The sequence below is a fragment of the Zonotrichia albicollis genome, chromosome 1 (genome assembly GCF_047830755.1).
Source record: "Zonotrichia albicollis isolate bZonAlb1 chromosome 1, bZonAlb1.hap1, whole genome shotgun sequence".
Taxonomy (NCBI): domain Eukaryota; kingdom Metazoa; phylum Chordata; class Aves; order Passeriformes; family Passerellidae; genus Zonotrichia; species Zonotrichia albicollis.
In genome coordinates, this window is record NC_133819.1 from 40982095 (window position 1) to 41003683 (window position 21589).

General features: G+C 37.6%; 1 protein-coding gene across 12 annotated transcripts in view; it reads left to right on the plus strand.

The window, feature by feature from the left end:
- The window catches only part of RBMS3 (RNA binding motif single stranded interacting protein 3), a 707096-nt gene that overhangs the window by 605376 nt on the left and 80131 nt on the right, over positions 1 to 21589 (plus strand). For all 12 annotated transcript variants that reach the window (XM_014274144.3, XM_026799147.2, XM_074538955.1 and 9 more), the window contains one exon: positions 13177 to 13283. In XM_014274144.3, coding sequence (XP_014129619.1) covers positions 13177 to 13283 — 107 coding nt within the window. The remainder of the gene's footprint in view (positions 1 to 13176; positions 13284 to 21589) is intronic.

Below are 21589 nucleotides of genomic sequence, written 5' to 3' on the forward strand. Positions count from 1 at the left end.
CTGTGTTGTCTTCAAGTTTTATTAGCAACCTGTTCTAGACTTTGTTTTCTGTCTCCAGGGAAATACTACATTGTAAGCAATAAAGCTGGTAAAAAGGAAAAAAGAAAAAAAAAAGAAAAAGAAAGAAAGGAAACCAAGAGCCAGATTAGCATCTCTCTTAACAGTAGCGTGAAAAATAAGCTCATGTTTGCAATGAACACTTCTTAAGATTGTGGAAAGTACAACCCAGAGGTCATGCACTTAGTGACTGGCAGCAGAATGTTGTCACTCCCTGCTGGCTGATTCATGAAATAATTTCCTGTGAAGAAAATTGCTGTTTCACATCAGCTGGAAATGGCTTTTGCCAGACTTTGATACTGCTGTTGAGTTACAATCATGCTTTTAACAGAGTTGCACACAGACTCATCATGCCAGCATGGCTGCATCCATGTCCCTGTAAACCAAAGAAGGATCCCACTCAAATGGGGACAAAACATTAAAAAATAATGTGGTTTTGGTGCAGGCAACTATTAGTATTTCTCATAATGCAATTTATCTGGAAGAGAGGCCCTTGCTTTTTCATTCTTCCCATAGTCATCTCTAATTTTATTTTCTGTGGCATGTAAGTGTTGGCTCATCTATAGTATTTTGAGATAAGCTTTGAATTTACTTTAATAACAGAACCTTGGTTTTTTGTATAGAGGAGACTCAATAGTCTCCCCCAGTTTCTTTAGTGATTTGATGCCAAACAATTGCCCCTGAGACCATCCACAGCCTCACAATGCAGTAGAATAGGTGTTCCTTTCCTCTTTTCAGGTAAAACTACATCTTTTATAAACTTCTGTCTTGCTGTTTGCTATAGGCAGTGACATTTAAGCAGCCATTTCTGCTAGAATTTTCTTTTTCTGCAGTCTCTGTGAAGTGTTTGTGAAGGCCCCTGTTGTCATTCAGAAATGGAGGACATGAGTTGCATTTGCTTTTCTGTAAAGCTAGGACATTTTCAAGGGCAATTCAGAAACATTTCTTTCCCTTCTTTTCCAATTTTTCCATTCATTTTGTTAAAGTGTTTTTCTTTGCATATTTCTATACCTTTCTTTCCTTTTCACGTATTCTTCCTTGTGCTTGGCTCTCTCATGTTCTGATTATTCCAGTATTTTTAACTGAAGGAGTAGAGGGCTGTTTTCTTTTATTTGGCCAATCTTAGCATTGAAATCTTACTATTTTCATAATTTTTGGGTGCATGGCAAATACTGGAATCTAGTATGACCTTCATAAAATCTCTAAGCAATGTATTACAACATTAAAGATTAGTCTATCACTCAGTCTCTAATATGTAAGTTTGCCTCCTTGTCTACTCTCAACTGAGAGCTCTGCAGTTGAAAATTTCAGAAGGCTTTAGTGTTATCTGTTTAATATTCTAGGATATTGTCTCAGATGATAATAAAAGCTTTTTAAGCTGCAAGGGATCGAATTTTCCTTATGTCGTAGCACATTAGATTTAGTGTTGGTATCATCAACACATTTTGAAAAGAGCTAAGAAGTATGAGTAAGGTCTTCCATTGTCTTGGGAGAAGATTATAATTTCACTTTTTTTGTCTTTTCCTTGGATAAAGTGTCATCATAAATAGGTGACTTAGTGGAAAATTCCCAGTGACTCCACTGTGCAGTTCTGTCATGGAAACCACAGGTACAGTTGTGCCTTGAAGGCAGAGCTTACTTCAAGCTGGTGCAAAGCCTGATGTCCTGACAGGAGCTCCAGGTGGTCGTGTGCTACAGGGCCTTTCTGCCTTCTTGCCCTTCAAGGAATTGGGAGTTAATGCGAATTTTTCCAAGGTCTTATCTTCCTTTTCTAGCACATAAATGCCTGTGCCACATCTGCTCCCTGCCTTCAGGTACTTGGTGAGGGGGGCAGGAGCCATTCAGCACAGTTGCTACCCAAAAAAAGTCTGTCTTTCAGACTCAGGGCTTGAAAGTTGCCAGGAGGAGCAGATAGTACATCAGGCTGGAGCTCAAGGGGTATTGATGTGTCCCATGGTTGCTGTATAGTTTGCAGAGCTTGTTCTGAGCTGTTTCTTGCCCCTTCTTCTGGGGAGAAAAAGGTAAAGGGTATCAGCATCCTTACTTATGTATTGTTTCCAAAGTATTCCCTTCCTCCCTTTGGGCTCATTTACAGAAGAAGATGGTGAGAGCACACAGTGAGGTTTTGTGGTACACAAATTATGCTGTCCAAGGCATTTAGTGTGACTTGGTTATTCTCTACCCAGCAAAATGAACTCCTGCCTTTAAGAATCAGTCAGTCACTGTTTTTTAAATGCTTCTTGCTTTGGAACCCATACCCACCCCTGGTTTTGTCACAGTCAGGGTCAAATTCACTTTTTAAAATTATTCCTGCATTGAAGTGAGAAAGCTGGTAATGCTATCTGTTAGCTCCTAGTAAACTCCTTCATTTCAGGGCATACATAATATGACTTTCAGTGAATGCAGAAAAATAAAATGAAAGAAGGGCAATAAATTAAAAAAGAGATTCCTTTCAGATTTTCCTTCTTTCTCAGACTAATGGCAAAATGGTATGGCTGAGCTATGTTTTAGATTATCAGTGCTTGGAGTTTTTGCTGCTGCACCCAGCAGTTGTTATTAGAATGTGTGTTAATTAGAACTGATTTATATAAAAGGGTTTTCGCTAGGAGGTCTGAGAAAAAAGGTCTGAATATTTCTGAATATTTTAAAGCTTTTTAACAGATTGATAGCTGGTTAAAAATTAAGTTTATTTTACATTTACACTTGAATATTTCATGCATCTGCAGTAATCAGTGCTTTTAGAGATAGATTGTTTCAATTCAGATGTCAAGAAGGTCATGTTACTACTTTGACAACACACAGGGCATCTCTACTCAAACCAAATATTTATTTATTGTATATATTTTCTACTGCTACTTTTGAACAGGCTGTAGCAGAGATGCAAATAGTGTTAGTAATATATATATATATATATATATATATATATATATTTATATATATATATACTACACGTAGCCACTTTTTAAAATTTGAGTGGCCATTCCCAAAGACACAACAAATGTGTCTTTCCCTAACTGGGAAAAAGAAAAAAAAATATTATTAGAACACATGCATGTGAATTAAATAAGCTAATGGTCATAACTGAAGGGGGTTTTTTCCTCATGTAGTATAACCCTGGGTTGCATAAGCTCCTCTAGACATTAATAGTATACATGTGTTGGAGTGTAAGCAGGGAATCCCAAAAGTCAACTTCAGTTATTAAACAATAAATGTGCATGTGCAGGAATTGTCATTATGCTGGTGGAAAGAAATAATTTCATTGACATGAGACATTTTTTCTGGTTTCCTTGTTTATATTGAAAACATGTTTGAAGAGGTTTTTTTGCCACTCTAGTGTTAGTTCTAGCAGTGTCATACAGAGGAATATATGATGGTAATGTTCCGGCTTATATAAATAAATACAAAGTAAAAACTAATACAGAACATAATAAAGTTAAATTTAAAATAAATAGATTCCACATTAGATATTAGAGTAACACTTAAACAGCTACATGAAATAACCTTTTATGAACTGAACCAGAATTAATTATTTGTACAGCATAAATTCTAATAATTTTATCTCTAGACTGTCAGTGCAAGTAAGTTTTTCTCAGTGGGAATAGCAAAGTCTCTGTGATCAATAATATTTGTTTCTGAGAGTAGTAAAAATAGATTTTATAGCAGAAGCATAGAGCTATTGTTTTGCAAAGCAGCTTTGGATAAAAGGTTTTCATTTGTTCTTTTCTCCTGAGACTACTAAAGAGAACACTGAAAAAGTAAAAGGGGTGACCACAGAAGCAAGTAGGGTCACCCATTACCAGGGATTCATTTTATTTCCATTAGAGAGGAACTAGAAAGCATATCACACTATTTGTACCTGATTTTCCATTATAAATTATGGTACATGAGATCATTTAAAAATCGCTCAGCCTTTCAGATGAAGCCGCCTCTGTTGCCATTCCTTAATAATTGAACAGTAAGAAATACAAGATCTCCATTTTCATCCAACTAAAGTAACTCGTGAGATGGGAGAAGAGAAAAAGGTATATGAAGTACAATCTTCCTGAAAGCTCACAGGGCAGCATCAGAGGGGGATTTAAAGAGTGGTTTTGGATTCACATTTAGAGGGTCAGGTTTCCTCAGAGAGCTTCTACCTGCATATTGGAGTCCTGGGGATGTATCAACCACAGTTGGTTCAGGAGCACCAGTATGGAGTACATGCATGAAATCAGGGTGCTACTGGTTTAAAAATGTGATACAACTCAGGCCTCTCCTCCAGTTCACTGCCTTAGTGTATGAATTCTCAGATTTAATTCGTCTCTGGGATGATGAACAACACAGTAAGACAGCAGAACCTAACTGTGTAACTTTATTTTTCCCCTGAAAACTGGTTCTGATGACAGGTTAGCCATTGTCTTCACTCTCTTGGCATATTGCCAATGTGAAGGGATTGCAGCTTTAAGTTTAAAGGCCAAATAAAACACAAAAACAAAGTTTGTAAGTATATTACAGCGTAACTGCTGTCATATTTGCTTCCAGTGAAAGTGTTCTCATCAACTTCACTGGATCCTGGGTTTTTGGGTTGGACATTGTTTGCCTGATCTCTATTAGTTCTTTGTCACACTCAGCAGAAGTGTGTGTCTGTGTGGCAAATCATGCATGGTCTAGAAATTTACAGTGAAAAACACAAAAAGATTTTAAAATTATTTTTTAATACAGGAATCTATTTTAATTTTGGCGTTTTAAAAATTTTATTTGGAGCACTCAGCTCCTGCCCATCTTGTAGTCCAAAGAGCATCTGATGCAGTAAGTCAATAGCATTAAAGTGGTACAGGCAACTTCTAGTTTTTTTCCTCTTTTTTCCTTTTAACTATATAAGTCAGAATCCCAGAGAATAATTAGTATTTGCAAAAATCTATAAAAAACATTGAAATATAATTTTCGTTGTTTTGTTTGGTTTGTTTTGAAGAAATGTTCACAGCTGTCAGCTCTTGTCAATGGGAAGAAACTCTTGACAGGGGACCATTGTATTACCATAAATCTTTATTCCACTGATTATTTACATCATTTCCAGAATAGTAACATAGACTCTTCTTTCTTCAGTGTCTTGCTTAGTTACTCTGGCATGATAGGAAACCAGGGAAGTTAGAGCACCTAAGTTCCACACAAAAGTTCTTCAGATAGGGTGAGTGGGTTTCTTAAGCATTCACCTTTTAACAGTGATGATTGAGCAAGACAGAGGCTTTTCTTATTTAACATAAATTAACAGTTCAATACTTATTTGTTGTCTATCTCACAGATAATATGTGAAGTGATTCCAATGACTTGTAACAAATGCTCCTTTCAAAACATGATACCGTCTCACTTCTTTTGTACATGGCTTTTCCAGTGAGGAACAAATCCAAGGGAGTCTATCAAAGTGTTTTTTGGAGGAGATATTTACCCAACTGCATTACATGTTTTGCATGTAGAACTGGCACTTTAAAAGCATGTGCCCTAAATTTTAGTTTGTAACAGATCCTGTTTGAAAGTCATAGAAAAGAAAAACCCACTGTGTTTAAGCATAGGTGTGTGAAATTATTTGTGCAAACTGATGCACATGTTTAGTTGGTTTGGTTACACAGTCATTCAGTTAGAGGATCTAGTGTTTTGCTGGAAAGGCTCTTGGAGAAATTTTAAAACTGCAAAATAAATCACTCCTTCCACTTCCCTCTGATACAGTGGTTAAAGATTGTGAGAAGCTGTCACAGCACTGGTTACAAAGGATGAACCACAGCTGGAATTTTTCAGCATTATGCTAGGGACCTCTAATAGGGCAGAACTTTGCTATATCATCAAGTTTGAGGAAGCTGATTTCTGTGGCAAAACCCATGGGCCTGAGTCTGCTGTTGCTTATGCTTACCTCAAATTTACATTTGGGTTCATTAGAGAGGCTTTGGGATCAGTGTGAATGTCTAATTTCTGTGAGCTCAGCCTTTTGTTTAAAAAAAAAGGCAGAATCCAATGTTATAATGCTGAGTATTTTATAATGATTTAATAGTTAATACAATTAAGTGATCGAATTCCAAATTCTATTCTGTATTTGCTCACCATGCATTCATTGTCTCCAACAGAGACCAGCACTAGAGTTGGATGAGAAATGGAGTTTGGTGAAATAAAAATAGACCATCATATTACAACGTTTCATCAAGATTTTAATACTGTATCTCAGTTTTTCTATTTTGATTGATTTAACTTTTCATACCATATTGAAGCATCTGTTTCTATAACCTTTACAACAGTTCCTCCTTATCAGCAGATTGGAGTGGAGCACTTTAATAGGCCTGAATCAGGCACTCCCAGTTTGCTGTTCCATTCAAAATTTAAAAAGGAAAATAGTTTTAAAAAAGCCAAACAGACTGTAAAGTGAATATTGCAGTTTCTTATAGAAAGATTTCTGGTCTGCTCTAACAAATATTTAGGGACATTTCAGCAAAAATAAGACTAAGCAGAAGTTTTCCATGTAGTTGCTTGAGTGTTGAGACTAATTGCAACAAGATCTGCTCCACACTTCCATGTTGGCCTGTTGTTTCTCCACACATATGGTTACCTGTTCCACCTGCTCTAAGTAATTTCTGTTTCACAGGGTAGAAGTCCTAACTTTCTGCTTGATACATTATTTCTTTCTGAAATTTATTTTTCTTCTCTAAGATGTTCTTGCTCTTTAGACGCAATTATTATACAAAAAGATGAAAAGATTGCTTCCCGTTTCTTAAGACAAAGAGGAGAACAAGAGATAATTACTTAAGCTCTGATACAATTTATCAAAAGTAGATCAGTTCCTTTTTCTTGTTTACCCTTATAGATGTTGCTCTGTATTTTTTCACTTTGGTGTCCTTTTCTATTAACTGTTCCCCCAATTTCTATAATTATGTTGTGAAAGTGAAGTTTTATAGAAACTAAAATGCAGTGATAACTAACTCATTGTTTTGCTTTCATAATCATGAAATGATTATGTACAAATCCAATCAATATCATGTAGTTAAGTTTAACTAAAATACTGGTAAATCTGCAAAGATGGAGAAGGGCCTTGAGGGGAAGCTGGATGAGGAGTGGCTGAGGTCACTTGGTTCAGCCTGAAGAAGAGGAGACTGAGGGGAGACCTCATCACAGTCCACAACTGCCCCATGAAGGAATGCGGAGGGCAGGCACTGAGCTCTCCTCTGTGGTGACCAGTGACAAGACCCAAGGAAATGGCCTGAAGTTGTGTCAGGGGAGGTCTAGGCTGGGTGTCAGGAAAAGATTTTTCACCCCAAAGGTGTTTGGGCACTGGAGCAGGTGCCCAAGTGATGGCAGCACCAAGCCTGACTGAGCTCAAGAAGCATTTGAACACTTTCAGGTCCATGGTGTGACTCTTGAGGCTGTTCCATGCAGGACCAGCCTGGAGATGGGATTTGATGATCTTAGTGGATCATGTTATTCTGCGATTCCAAGTCAGGATATTCTATGATTCCATGATATATGCTGTACATGGCTCAACCTCTGTTAAAAGCTAACTCTTGTAAACATTAAGAGTCTCTCCAGTGCCATCACATCTTGTATCATGGACTTCTGGGACAAAATCTATTCCTCTGTCCTTTAACAGCTCCATGCAGGATAGAATGAAGTGGTTATTTGCCATATTTTTTTATGGTTTTCCTTACTCAGGTAACACTTTGTCCTTACACATCCTATTCTGTCACGTACCATCTTTTGTAATTCTTCATCTTCATTTCCCAAGAGCAGAATAGCTATGGTTTTGTTTTATGATCTTCCTTGAAGTTCAAGTTTTCTTTGTGTATGACTTTGAGATGAAAAAGTATTGCGTGGCAGGACTTTCCTAGAAGCCAGTGGACTCACTAGAGCAGAGAGTGACTCTATTGATGGCGTCCTGGAATTTGTACATTTTCAAAGCTTACAACAGCAACATTCATTTTGTAAATAAACTCTGCAGGCTCTGTAAATACCATAGTCCTGCTGGGTACATCCATCTGAGCCCAGATATTAAATCAAAACTTAAACTTGCTCTGTCCTGCCTTGCTGTACAGCTTTTGTGTCTCTCATGTCTCCCTGTGAAATACTGCCTCAAAATGGATTTGATGCCATTACAAAATGGATTTGATGTTAGCATAAGGTGAAGTTTTTCCTAAAGACTACAAATGTTTGATCTATAACAGACAAAGACTTTGGTTCTTACATAGGTGTTTCAATCAGATGTTCTATGTGATTTGCACATGAAAATGTTACCAAACTACTTAAAATTTGGAAGGCAGTTAGGAATTAAAATAGTTATCAGAGCTTGGTCAGTATGACTGCTTGATCTAATTGTGAACCCAATTATTACTGTCCACAGTTTTTTATTGTGGAGGAGGAGGTGCCAAGGCTGAAAAAGAAATTAATCCAACTTTCTCATTTAAACATACTTTGAAAAAGATCATTAATTATGCAGTGACCATTCATTGTCATACGAATGACTTTTTAATTATTTTTCTTCACATTAACAAAATAGAGGTGGCTAAAGACATACATGAATGTTCACAATGCACATAGCTGTTTTAACTGTAAACATTACTTTCATTGTTGCAAAAAATGAGAAGAGACTAAATTCTTTCTCACATGCTGAAAAATACTCTGTCTTCAAAAATATTCTCAGTAAAAGCAGCTAAAATGCATAAAAATGTCCTGTTACTGCTTTTTGTATATGTAATTCTTGCTGTTGCTGGACAGATGATGCTAAATGACAGTGGGGAACAAGCTTTTCTCAGTAACTCTCAAGACAGTAGAAGTTTCAGAGCACCTGAAATAATGAAAAAGTCTCACCAAATGCAAATGACAGCTTTCATCTTCCTTTATGAAGCACATGCTCATGAATATATACATTTTTGCACATGTAGGAGCTCGAGTGTATCTGCCTTCCGATGAATGAAAGAATACGGAAATTATGTATTCAGAATTAGTTAGGAGTTTGCTTTATTTTGTTGAATTCTCCAATTTAATTGAAATTCCCTTCCTGAGCTGGAACATTTCTTAGAGACTGCCAGATTTGAGAAGGGGGCACTGTTACCCCTTCTCCTTCCTTCAGAAGTTTTTGTGCTATTTAAGTAGCAGTGTTGCTTTTGGTGATGCTAACAGCCTTTTGGCAGTTCCATGCTGTTTGTCTGCACAATCTGTCCATCTAAAGTAGCAGAGCATGAGAAGCTGATCTCCTGAGGGAGCTCAAACAATATCGACAGGCTTGATTGACATAAAACCAGTCTCTCTCTTTCACCTCCACTGAACTCTCTGAGTAAATTCAGGGCCTGACTGAAGTGAGATAGGGTTTTAGCCATTGACTTCCATGGGAACTGAATTTGAACACTAGCAGCTACTGCCCTCTCCTAAGGCAGCCCTGAATATCTTGGCAAATGCTGTTTAGAAGCACTATCAATTTGATCCCACTTCCTTCTCAAGACTGAAAGCCAAGTTCAGGACTATTTATGTCTTATTAACTAGAGAAGGCTTTGGATGGGAACTGCAGCAAGCATTTAAATCTTCGCCTTGAAAAATGGGTTATGGCTTAATGAACCTTGTTCAAGTTAAAGCAGTTATTTATTCTTGATATTTGTGTTTGTTGCTGTCAGGTAGAAGTCAATGAAAGAGCAGTGCCTTCTATCTTGAAGAGTTTATCAGGATGGAATAGCCTGAAATTTGTCTCAAGTGAATCAATTCTCACTTTTTTAACAAGAAAATAGCAACAGTAGATTTTCCAGATATGCTTCAAAATACCACATATGCTTAAAACTTAAAGGATGTCAAGAACCATATAAAAAGATCTGCTTATCACTTCAAAATGTGAACATCTACAGATATCCAAATTACATTTTCTATTAAGTCAGAAGTACAAAAGGTGAGAGAAGAGGCAGAGAGACAGGCATTTATTTTCAGTCCGTGTGTTCATGCAGAGGAAAAAGAGAAAAGAAAAAATGCAGGCCATAAATTGAAGACTGTCTATGTGGAATGAAAAAGAAAAGAAGCTGAAAAGTTTTAAATATTCCCTTTTTTCTTTCCTCCCCTTCTGAAGTATTTGGGGTAAAATATACCACTTCTACTGCAACCCATGGATATTATTTTTCTAATATTGATGTTGTTTGTCTAGTTCCTAAATATTTTGTTTTATGAATTGATAACCATGGTACCTAATTGTGATCCTTTTCTTGGCTGAAGTAAATTTATTATTTTTAAAACATGTTGGAAATTTAATGAAACCATTAAAAAAGAATTCTACCTAGAAAGAATCATGCTCACATGGTGGAATGGGATGTTGTCTTTCTAGTATCTTCTGTTACTCTGTATTTGACCAGTAAGAATGATGGTACTAATATCTGGGTGTATCTGATGTTAGAAAGCCTAGAGGACCTTTCTTACAAAGAATTTCTAAAGGGCTGAAGTAAGCCAAGGTTTGAGTTCTTCTGTGTACTTAGGGCAACATCTTTGAGTTCCCATGACTGTTACATACTACTTTATGTCCTGAAAAAAGAAAGATTATTAATTATTTAATTTGGTTATATATATATATATATATATAGGTTACCATAATTGTTTCCAGGAGTAAACCACCATTAGGACCTACACCGTTTCAGATTTAGGATAATCTTCTGTCTTGTTTGATGCTGCATCCCTGTGTTTAGGGGGAAAAAAAAAACCAACAAAACCCTGAAAATCCTCAACCTAAACCATCCTATATGGGCTCTGTCTTCTTGTCAGAACATTTTGTTTTGAAATTTTTAGTTCTTTTGAAGTTGGTCAATACAGACTGACTTTATACACAGAATTAGCCTCAGTTTATCATAGAGGAATATAATTTCCCATGCAGAAATTTGCCTATATAGAGCATTGTCCTTTTCCACCTTCTTTCCAACCTCCTGAAAAGCCTATGCAATATTTTTTTTCATATTTTTTCTAGATGGGGTTAGTAAAGTTGTTTGGTAGCTGTGTTCAATTTCAATCAACCTTAGGAAGCCACTAATTAACAAATATGAGGTTGTCAGATGGTAATGCTGGAGAGGGGAATTCTGGAAATGGTAACAGCTTCCTATTTGTGGTTGGCCAAAGAGAGAGAGAGGATGTGTAGATTTCCTAGCTTGTTAAACCACATCACAGTACATGGGCTGATACCAGATGTGTTCATTAGCAGATGATCAGGGCGTGTGTAAAAATCCACTGTGCAGATGATTTTTGCATGGTCCTCCTGACGGTATCATATGTTGCTTAGTAGTTGTTCAGTGCTTAAAACAAAAAGCTTTTGAAGCTTCAGATGTGACGTTTAATAGGCCTTTCTCTAATTCTGGCTTAGCACCTGCTCCTCCCTCACCATCACATCAAAGTGAACTCTAAGTAACCACTCTGAAATCATGCAGCATCAGGCCATGGAGCAAAACCAGTGAAAGCACAGGGCAATCAGCCCTGTAAAGTCTCTCCATCTGCAGAAAGAATCTCCATAGCCACCTGGATGCTTTTAAACCTTCATTATTTTAAATTTAAAGTGGTTGGCTGAGCATTGCTTCTAGAAAAATCTGATACAGTAATCATAGTTGGAGGTGGGGAAAGACCTCTGGGGTCACACAGTCAAGCTTTCTGCCAATAATGGATTGTTTCCTGAAGTTCAGTTTCTAGTAACCTTGAAAATTACTAGCCTGTATAAAATGGTAATGAAAAAACAAAGCCGTTGTAGCTTCAGAAGTAACCAAAGTGATGCTGTCCCAATGTGAAATTGAGGTTTTGATGTGAAATTCTCTCTGTGTATTGTTTCTTGGTTTCAGTTTTCAGGTGATCACAGTTTTAATTTATACTTTTTGGCCCATTTTGAATTGGCTATAATCAGGAGGTTAATGGAGGTCAACTTGTTTCAATACCACATGAACTTGTCCCTTAACCAAATAATAATTTTTATTACAAATAAATAAGTCAACAACTTGATTAGCTCCCCTTACCCAAAAATTTTCTTCACATCTCTGCAGTTGTATTGTTTCAACATTTCTAGCCTCCCAGAAACAGGAAATGGGAAGGAAAAAAACAGATTTCTTAGTTTTTCCATGAAAACTCTTGTTTAATTAACTACAGACTTATCATGCCTGGGAAGTCAAAGATTCCTGAAGAGACTCAGGTGTGACACATGATTTTTAGGTTTCTTTCAAACAGGCAAATATTGGTTTACTTCTCTGCTGATGTAGGCAATAAAGCAACAACCCTAACAGACACCCAGTGTATGTGAGTGGGTAGAATTTGGCCCTCCTTTTAAGGATTAAGCAGAAGAGATGAGCTCCCACCAGCAGAATAATTAAAGTTTTGGCTAAAAAAATGTTTTAGGAGGCTTTGAAAAGCAGAGTAGATGGGAAAGAGATCCCAAGACACCAAGTTCCTTTCCTGCTGTGCCTGTTTGATGTGTGTTAATTTCTTCTCTAGGGGTCCTTATAATGGGCTGCCTTTTGGGGTGTGCAGTGCTCTGATTATCCTTTCTTCCTGGGACTCTGGCCCCTCCTGACTATTGTATTCACACACTCCAGATCTCACTTGGAGAGGAAAAGGGTTTTCTCAGCTGCCAACTTGCTTAAAAGAAGGACTTAAGAGGAAAAAGAAAGCTGATTGGACTGGGCTTGGCAAAAGTCTCCATTTTATTCTGTTTAGTCAGATTTTTAAAGGACTGGATGTTGAGGAACACCAAAATAGTGAGAACACTTATTCCTTAAGCAGGTTCTTGCAAAGGTTTTACAATTAAAAACAGAAAGCTGCTTTAGTAAAGCGGTGTTTATCCTTGCACTAATGCTGGTCATGAATACGTGTCTAACTTAGCTGGAACTAATGCCTGACTATACTGTTCCACTACAGCAACTTAACATTCTGCGTAGGCTGATTATTTTTTCAACAATATTTGCTAAATTCTTTTAAGGGCTGCCAGTATATATTTTTTGAAGCTTAGTTAATAAGAACAGCTGCCAGTGGAGTCAAGGCTAAAAGAGGCAAAAAATATCTGCAGAAGGCAAGATTTTACTTCAAAAGATCAGTATTACAAAGCACTACTGTTGCTGGTATAATCACTTTCTTTGGGGGGGATGCTAATATAGACTGGGTTTCTTGTCTTCACAGCCCCCACTGAGCCTTTGCTGTGCAAATTTGCTGATGGAGGGCAAAAGAAGCGCCAGAATCAAAGCAAATACACACAGAATGGAAGGCCGTGGCCCAGAGAAGGAGAGGTAAGTGCCACGTAGCAATTATTTTCCTGGGGTTTGGCAGAATTCAGCGACAGACCTGGAAGTCTACCTTTCAGACTGTGAAGAAATCAGATTGCACACAAAATGCAATCGTTTCATACAGAAAAAGCTATGTAAGCAGTGGGGAGATGGAGGTTTATGATAATGTGCAGAGTGTAAAGTTACAGGAAAGGAGAATTTCCGAGCTTGGTGTGGAACTGTGCACAGCCTGGTCCCACTGTGAGTGCTCTGCAGGCAGACCTGCGCTGAGGATTCTCTTACTGGTGAGCCATCAGCAACCAAGGTGTGCCTTTTACAAACCACATCAATTTGCACTGAAGCAACTCAACAATGTTATTTCCTCTGTCTAGTTTCTGGTGGTAAAATATCCTTAGGGAATATGAGAGCTGTTTCAAAAGAGAGATGTGCATCCAGATGCAGGGTCCATGTAAAAGTTTTCTGAAAGCTTATCTGAGCTGAGCTCTTCATTCTCTTCAAGACAAAGCAATTTACAGTAGCCTCAGCTGCATCATGTATACAGCATTTTAAAATAATCTAATGGTTGCTCTCTGCCCTGCTGCAAGGAGTCTGTTACTGGAGTTTCTTTTCAGTGTGAAGTGACTCCAAATGAAGGTGAAATAAGAAAGGCATTTTTTTGATTCTTCAAGAGGTTTTTTACTGTTTTTGAATTTTATTACCGAGAAAAGGCTTGAACAAATAAGGTAGATCTGCTCACAGTGCCTGCTTATACAAGGTATTAAGTATGAAGGCTGAAGGACTTGCAAGTATTTCTGTCCTAAGCAACTATTCCTTGTGTTTATGATTGAGCCTTCAAGGAAAAAAAGTATTGGTCTCAGCTGTGCAGATGTGCTCCACTAGAATATAAGTTATAGGGGGAGTGGTGGCAAGGTGTCTCTTTTTGGGTGGAGTGTTGCTATGTTTACTTCAATTTTACAAGGCAAACTTAAAAAAAAAAAAAGAAAATTATTTGCTGTTTCTAGTTACATGTTTCTAGAGTATTTCTGCTTTTTTGTAACTTCTAGATTTTTCTAGCTGATACTTTTCAGACCGTTAGTTTATGACATATATACTCTAGCACTATTGGTGACCTCCCAAAACAAACAGAAAGGCCTTTTGAAAGTGTAGAAATTTTTCCCACTATCCCATGGTTGTTCTACACTCTTCCAACAGCAAAGGGACCCTTTTTAGCTCTGTGGGATGAAAATCCCAGTGTGGCAGACATGAGGATATTGCAGAAGTCTCCAAAGGCTCGTTTTACACCGTGTGTCAAAAATGGAGTAATTTTCTCAGGAGCCATTACGGTTTGTCATGTTAGGGATCTACTGAGGAACAAGTACCCCAGAAGTACTTCAAGCAGTGGACTCAGGTCAGCCTATATATAGCTTGAAAAACAAAGATTTATGTATAGAAGACACCAATAAATTCAACAATCCATATTTTAAAGACCTCTAAATCCTTGTTTAAAAAGTGAATGCCATCACAGCTATTATCTCCGCTGTTTTATACTTCCTTCAGTTCAAATCAATAATAAAAGAGGATATAAAGTTAAAGCCAGCAAGTCACCATTATGCCCTGTGGCCTCAGGGCATCAGCTTATTGCATCTTGTGTAGTTCGTTTGTTGCTGGTGGAGTGGCGCCTATTAAGCACAGTGATATCCTGGTGACCTGGAGGCAGGGTGTGGCTGGTATGTTTGTAGTATCAACACTTAAAAACGGATTTTCAGTGCTGGAAGACATCATTCCTTGTTGTTGGTTGCAGTCGAGTACAGAGCTGTTGTCATGGTATAATGTACAAACATGAAAAGATGGTAAAGACACAAACTCAGAAATATTTCAGGCTAGATTTTCTCAGATTTTGTCTGTTTACTAACATCTGGTTAATACCTTGCTGCACATTGGACATTTACTACCCAGACCATCAAAGACAAGAGTGCATGTTCTCTTTTAAGATCCCTCATTGAATTTCGTCCCCACTGTTTATTTTCCTATTTCCAATGTAAAATCTTTCTGTATAATTACTCTTAAATTTCATATGCAATAAGGTTTTTCAAACTCTTTGTCCTTTAACAATTTTATTCTAAAAACAGTTGTTTTTAGAATTCAGTTGTTCTTTCGGTAGCAGCACTTGAGTAACCCTCCTACAGTTATTTCTGTAGGTTTTTATTTCTTTTAATTTCTTTTTAAAAGAACAGGCGGTGAGTAGTGAAAAACAACTGATCTAGGACAAGTGTCATAGTTCTGATGACAAATGGGATCTGGAAATATTCCCTTCACCTCTGCACTTTCTTGGTTTCTTCCCCAAAGAAAAGTATTGAAGCAGCATCCAAGAGATTACTCCCTTAGTGTTCCCACCCTGGCCAAATCCTGTGGTATCTAGACCAAGATGTATTTTGGCTATTGTTCAGATAAGCCTTCGCATTCTTTAACACTTTAGTGAAGGGCATTTCTAAAACAGCTGAGGTTTAACCAGACTTAGCACTGAGAGTGCAAAAGGATTATTTCTCGGAAGGGCAGATCCCGGAGAAATGACGGCAACAGTTCTGTCACTGGCCTCAGACTTGAGCTCTGCCAGTACTCTGCTGCAGGGAGGGAATGGCAGGACATTTAGTGAGGAGGAGCAGGTTTGCTGCAGTCCTGCTGTTCACAGAGGTTTTGCTCTCTTTTATGAAGAGTTTCTATGGAATTTTATAAGACAGGATTTCTCCTGGTTTTTTGTGAAGTTGTCAGGTCATGCTGCAGAACGCAGTAGAAATTCCTATCTTATATCTTTGTAGATTGCTTCATAACCATACATAATTGGCTGTTAAATTGCCTGCCCTTTTAAAGTCAAATATTTAGGAATACATTGAATATCTCTTGGGATTTTTGGGAGGTCAGGGGAGGTGGGTTTGGTGCTTGGTTATTTGGCCAATTGTAACCAGAGAAGAATGGCAGATCTTGAGTAGTGCTTTCTAGTCCTTGCCCTTACACTCTTGTTTGGAGTCTCAGGAAATGTTCAGCAGATTTACTGAGACATTTAACTGAGTGTTTGTGATGGTTGACCAGTTTTGGACTACAGAGCTGAGAGGTTATATTAGTGATGGCTTTATGTAAGGCTGTCAAATTAGGCATCTAATAGACAGGTGCAATAAATGTACAGTGAAACCTGCAAGTGTTGGAAATATTTGCAGTGAAATTCTGACCCAGCAACTGACATAATCTCTGCACAAAATTCAGTCATTTCTTTTTTGGGCTAGCTTCTCCTCACACTGGTTTAATTAAGCACTCTGTTTTGAAACTTAACCTGACAAGATTATATTGAGATCGTGATAGAGGATAATCATATTCAAACTGTGTCTGTAAAATATTTGATTCAATTTACCTTTAAATTGTAATTGACAAGTCTAGAGGTGGGTGACATAAATCTCCAAAAATGTTTTAGTCAAAAATGCACCCAGGGAATCAAGTGTAGTCACAAAATGAGATCAGATTGGATTAAAAACTGCAACATAAATTTTGCAACATAATCGTCTATTGCAGATTTAATGAAACCTTGTTTTGGTTATTCAGAAATAAAGTCTTTTGATACATGTATTTAAGAGCAGGTTTATTTGAAAATTACGTGATAGACAGGGAGAATTCTGCCTAAAGTTTAGTAATGTTTTCTAGAAATTGTAGCTTTTCTACATCTGGTCAGTCCAGTATGATTAAGGTTTTTTAATGGTCACAGTATTTTGAACTGTTTGATATTTCATTTGCAAGTTCCTGTAAAATTTGTTCTATTTAAATAGTTGCATTGTCTTGTAAGAGAGTACCACCCTTACAGTATTTTTGCATGTATCACAACAGTGAGATGCAGCATTGAATACACTGAATTTGGTCTGATGTCTATAATGATATTCAATAATTGTCACTAATAATTCTTCCATTGATTGCTTTTTACTTCCATAATCTAAGTTACATTATTTTATTTCTAAACATCCAATAGGTTACCTTCCTTTCCTTCCCTTTCTTCTCTCCCTCCTTACTCTTTTCTACTTTATTTTCTTTCAAGCTCAGTTCATGGAATATCCAAAGAATTAAGCATGTTCTTAATTCTTTCTTAAAAAAACAAAATGATCGGGTAGTTTGGGAATGTTGCTTTTGTAACAGTTTCTCTTTTTATCCACTGTTCATTACAACTTTACCTAATGCAAACAGCAGTTTAGAGAGAAAAACATACAATAGGTAAGACACTTGCCAAATTTTTTGTAAAGTCAGTACCAGTGAAGGGCTGAAGCAATTGATCCTGGTGCCAATGGTCTCTTCTTTACCAGCAGATTCATTTAGAAATGATTAGTAGTTCTATTGCAGGCCTATTTATAACTCAGGCATGGATTCTTTTTTTTTATGCTTCCAAGGAGATAAGTACTATTTAGTTGTATTCTGTAATCCTGAGTGTTTAGACAAGTAACTTTTCTTATACCTAGACAAGCAACTTTTCTTTGCTGTGAGAATCAATTCCCAATTCTGTTGAGATAAGCACTAGTACCCTTACATGAAAACAACTCACAAGGACATTTACTATATATATTTAGCATATATATATATTTATATATATGCCTGTTAGTTAAGCATTGGCACTTTGCATGCTTATTTTCAACAAAAGCTCAGTTTAACAAAGAGAGGCATTGAACCTGAAAATTCGCCCTCTCTCCAGAGGGAGAAAGAGAAGGGCAAAAGATAACTGACCAGTAGGTGAAAAGATCTAGAATAGTGACACAAGATGCTGTTGCTGTGGGCAGCATTTTGAAAAGATGCCTCAGTGGCTCAAATACCAAAGATCAGTTTGGATTTTGAGCTTATAAAGTAGATAGAAATATTTTAAAAGTACATGGAAATATTTTAAACCAATAGCCTACATGAAATCACTGTCAATGCAATCAGGATTTTAAAAGGGCCATGATTTGTTTAAAATAGAATCAGCAATGTACCTGTCCTTAGAGATCAGTTTTCCTTGTTTTTATTTTAGCTTTGAATTTCCTTCTCTGGTGAAAAATGTCATGCCATTTGCCCTGGAGATTTTCCTGCAGTTGGGTTTTCCTCCAAATTCTGCTGCTATAACAGTGTTTTCTTAGGCAGAATAAACAAATGTTGGAAATGGGGAAAGGACATACCTTTTTCTGCTGTATCCCCAACAGATATCAGGAGTTCTGCCAGCTACCCCTAGAATTCTTCCCAACTCACTGCAGCACACACATCTAATGTGCAAATGTGAGTGTAATACACAGCTGGTGCTGGATCACACTCAGGCAGAATGGGGATACCAGATCCCCAGAAGCAGATCATTCATAGACCTGAAGATGACATGGTGGAATGTATTGAGTGGCTGTGGAAAGAGAATAATTGTGTTATATTATATATGTTCTCTTTTGGTTTGTTTTTTATTTCTTTTCTGTTTTGTAGTCTTTGGCACTTGTATTTTAACTAATAAGATGAGTTGAAGTGGGAGGAAGGTGACTCAATCCCAAGAACAGAAGCTGCGTATGTCAGACTTCCATTCCAGTTCTGCAGGACAAAAGGGTTTCTTGTCATTCATTTGGGTATCTGAACTTGTTATTGTGTTTATCAGAGCAGTCTCTGATGTTCTGAGGTTCATGAATCACTTCCCAAGTTTGACAACAGTAGTGTATACTTTCCTCTCCACAGCACTTTTCCCCTCAGAATCTGCAGCTTCTTAAGGAGCACACATCACTGGGAAATACTCCATTCCTTTCATATGCATCTAGACTAAGAGGTGTCACATTTATATTCTAGATTTCTCCTTCTCTAAAAAGGAAAGTTGTGGGCAGTTATTCACAATTAAATTCAGAAGTCTTTCTAATAATGTTGAATATTTCTGTCAGAACTGTTTAAATAATCAAAGAACTTCACTGGTGACTGAACTTATTTTATAAAATCAGTATTTTGCATTAATCTCATCTGGGTTGATGATTTCTTTTCCCTACTCTCTTCTTTCTTCAAAGCATTTCAATAAGGGTATCTTCTGTCAGGGCACAAGAAATCGTTGTGTTGTGATGCCTGGTAGATATTAGTGATGGAAAAAAAACAAGTACAAGAATCTGAGTGTTGAAATGTCAATTGATTCCACTGCAGTAGCCAAGAGCATGCCTTGGGATGGCAGTCCTGCAGTGGGAAACGGGGAAGCTCTAAGTCAGTGGAGATTCAGAGGACAGACTTATCTTTTAGTCTAACTCCCACATCAGTTCACGACTGAAATCCCTTAAGTGCAAGTGTACAACCTTGTCTTTCCAAATCTCACCTTAAGGAGGAGAAATCCAGGGAGATTTCTGCTTGGAAAGCCCACCACATCCATGGATTTAATCCCTTTTTAATTTCCAGGCCTCTCCATTTTCTTCCAATGGCCTGTGGCCTCCTGCACAGCCTGAGATCCTGCAGTGGCAGCAGCCTGCCCTGGCAGAGGTGCTCCAGCACTAGGCCGAGGCTGGCCAGGGCAGGTGTGAGGAGATGGTGTGGAAGTCTCACCTCTGAGGAGGAAGTGTAGCACATCTGTAGCAGGTCAATATTGTGGTGAATTTTTGCACAGTGTTGGGAAGACATGTACACTGAGAGTAGATATGGGAATATGATGGTGAAGTTGTGCATGAAAGGAGCTTCCCAGCAACACAGAAGATGCTGGGCTGCACTGAAGATGCACAGAATAAATTGGTCATTTATAGACATTTATGTTTGCTGGAAGACTGATACTGCACTGCTAAGTTTTTTTTCTTGTGAGACATCACAGGGATTGGGTAGAGAAATAATAAACCCACTTCATTTCACATGATATTAAAGATCAGGTATCTTATTTTCAAGCCATAAAAAGAGGGGAAAAAATCAAATCAGAAACAGAACAGCTTGTCTTTGCCTATGGAAAAATTTTCACAGTAAAGTGTTGAACAAAAGGCCTTCAAACTTCCTGGGGAAACCCTTGTTTTCCAGATGCTTTTTGATATTTCCTGCTCTCTATTGAATGAAAGAGCTTAAATTTAAAGACAGGTGCAGACTGAATCTCTTGTTCTTAGAATCTCTTTCATTGATGTCAACAGTTATAAAACTGCAGCAAAAAGTAACAGAAACTTTCATTATTTCCACAAGTCCTTTAAGTTCAGACACTTTGTTAAAAATAAGATAAATAGACTCATATGGTTTAAGTAATATTTTTTTAAAATAACTATTTTTAACAAGCTGAGTTAATTTCTTTGTCACCTGACTTTCTGAACAGACCAGTAGTCATTAACAATGACCTTTATTTCTATTAGTGTGTTTTCATTCAGTAGCTGAGTCTAGGGCCATTATCTGGCTGAGTGGCATGAAAATTATGTGGTTCAGTTGTTCCTTAATAGAAGATTTATCTGACAAATACTTTCCTAAAGTAGCATTCCATCATCAGTGCCACTAATTCTGGTGCCATTTTATCAGGAAGTGTCACTATGAGAAGAAAGAATAAGACCCTCTCCTTTTGCTGAGACATGACCAAACCAGTGGGTGAAAAGGCCCAGAAGAAAACAATCTCAGCACAGCAGAGGGCTGCTATAGGGCCATTAGCAAGTGCTTGGTGTAGTTCAGCCTGTATTAGCACTAGGATGGCTATATTCAATTCTGATTTTAACAGAATTGAATATAGCCCTCACACAGAAGTCTGAGGCCAATTCTAATATTCTGCATTTGGTATTTTTGGAATTTCTGTTTGTCTGCTATGGAGGAAAGTTCAGACAATTTTCCAGTAAGTTATTATTGCTCATCAGTTTTTATTCCCGATGAATGAGGATGCTTCAGACCATAAATCTTTGACCAGTCCAGGCTAAGTGTTGCCACTCCTGGGCTTCCAGCCAGCATAATTTTGTGGGGAGAAATTATACAACTTGATGAGAAAGAAGTAAATAGTCCTGTGTTAGCAGCTATTTGAAGTAGCAGCTGTTTAAGGCTATGCAGCAATGGGGGATATTAGCAATGTTACTGGGCCAGCTGTAGGTGGTTACCATATGCACACATGGCCACACGCTGTGTCCTATTTGTCCAATGTGAGACTTTCCATTTACTGGTAAATGTGATGGTGATATTTATAGTGGTCACTGCTGAAGTACTTGAACAGATTCTCAGAATCTGTCTCCACACAGTAGAGATATGGGACGTGGATAAAGAGGAGAGGAATGTCTAGCCTATCATATTTCATACTTTTCAGGATCACAGCTGTGTCCCCTGTTCTTAATACCAATATAGAGAACTGAGCTTGTGCAGTTTGTCTGCATGGACCCACACACAGGTCT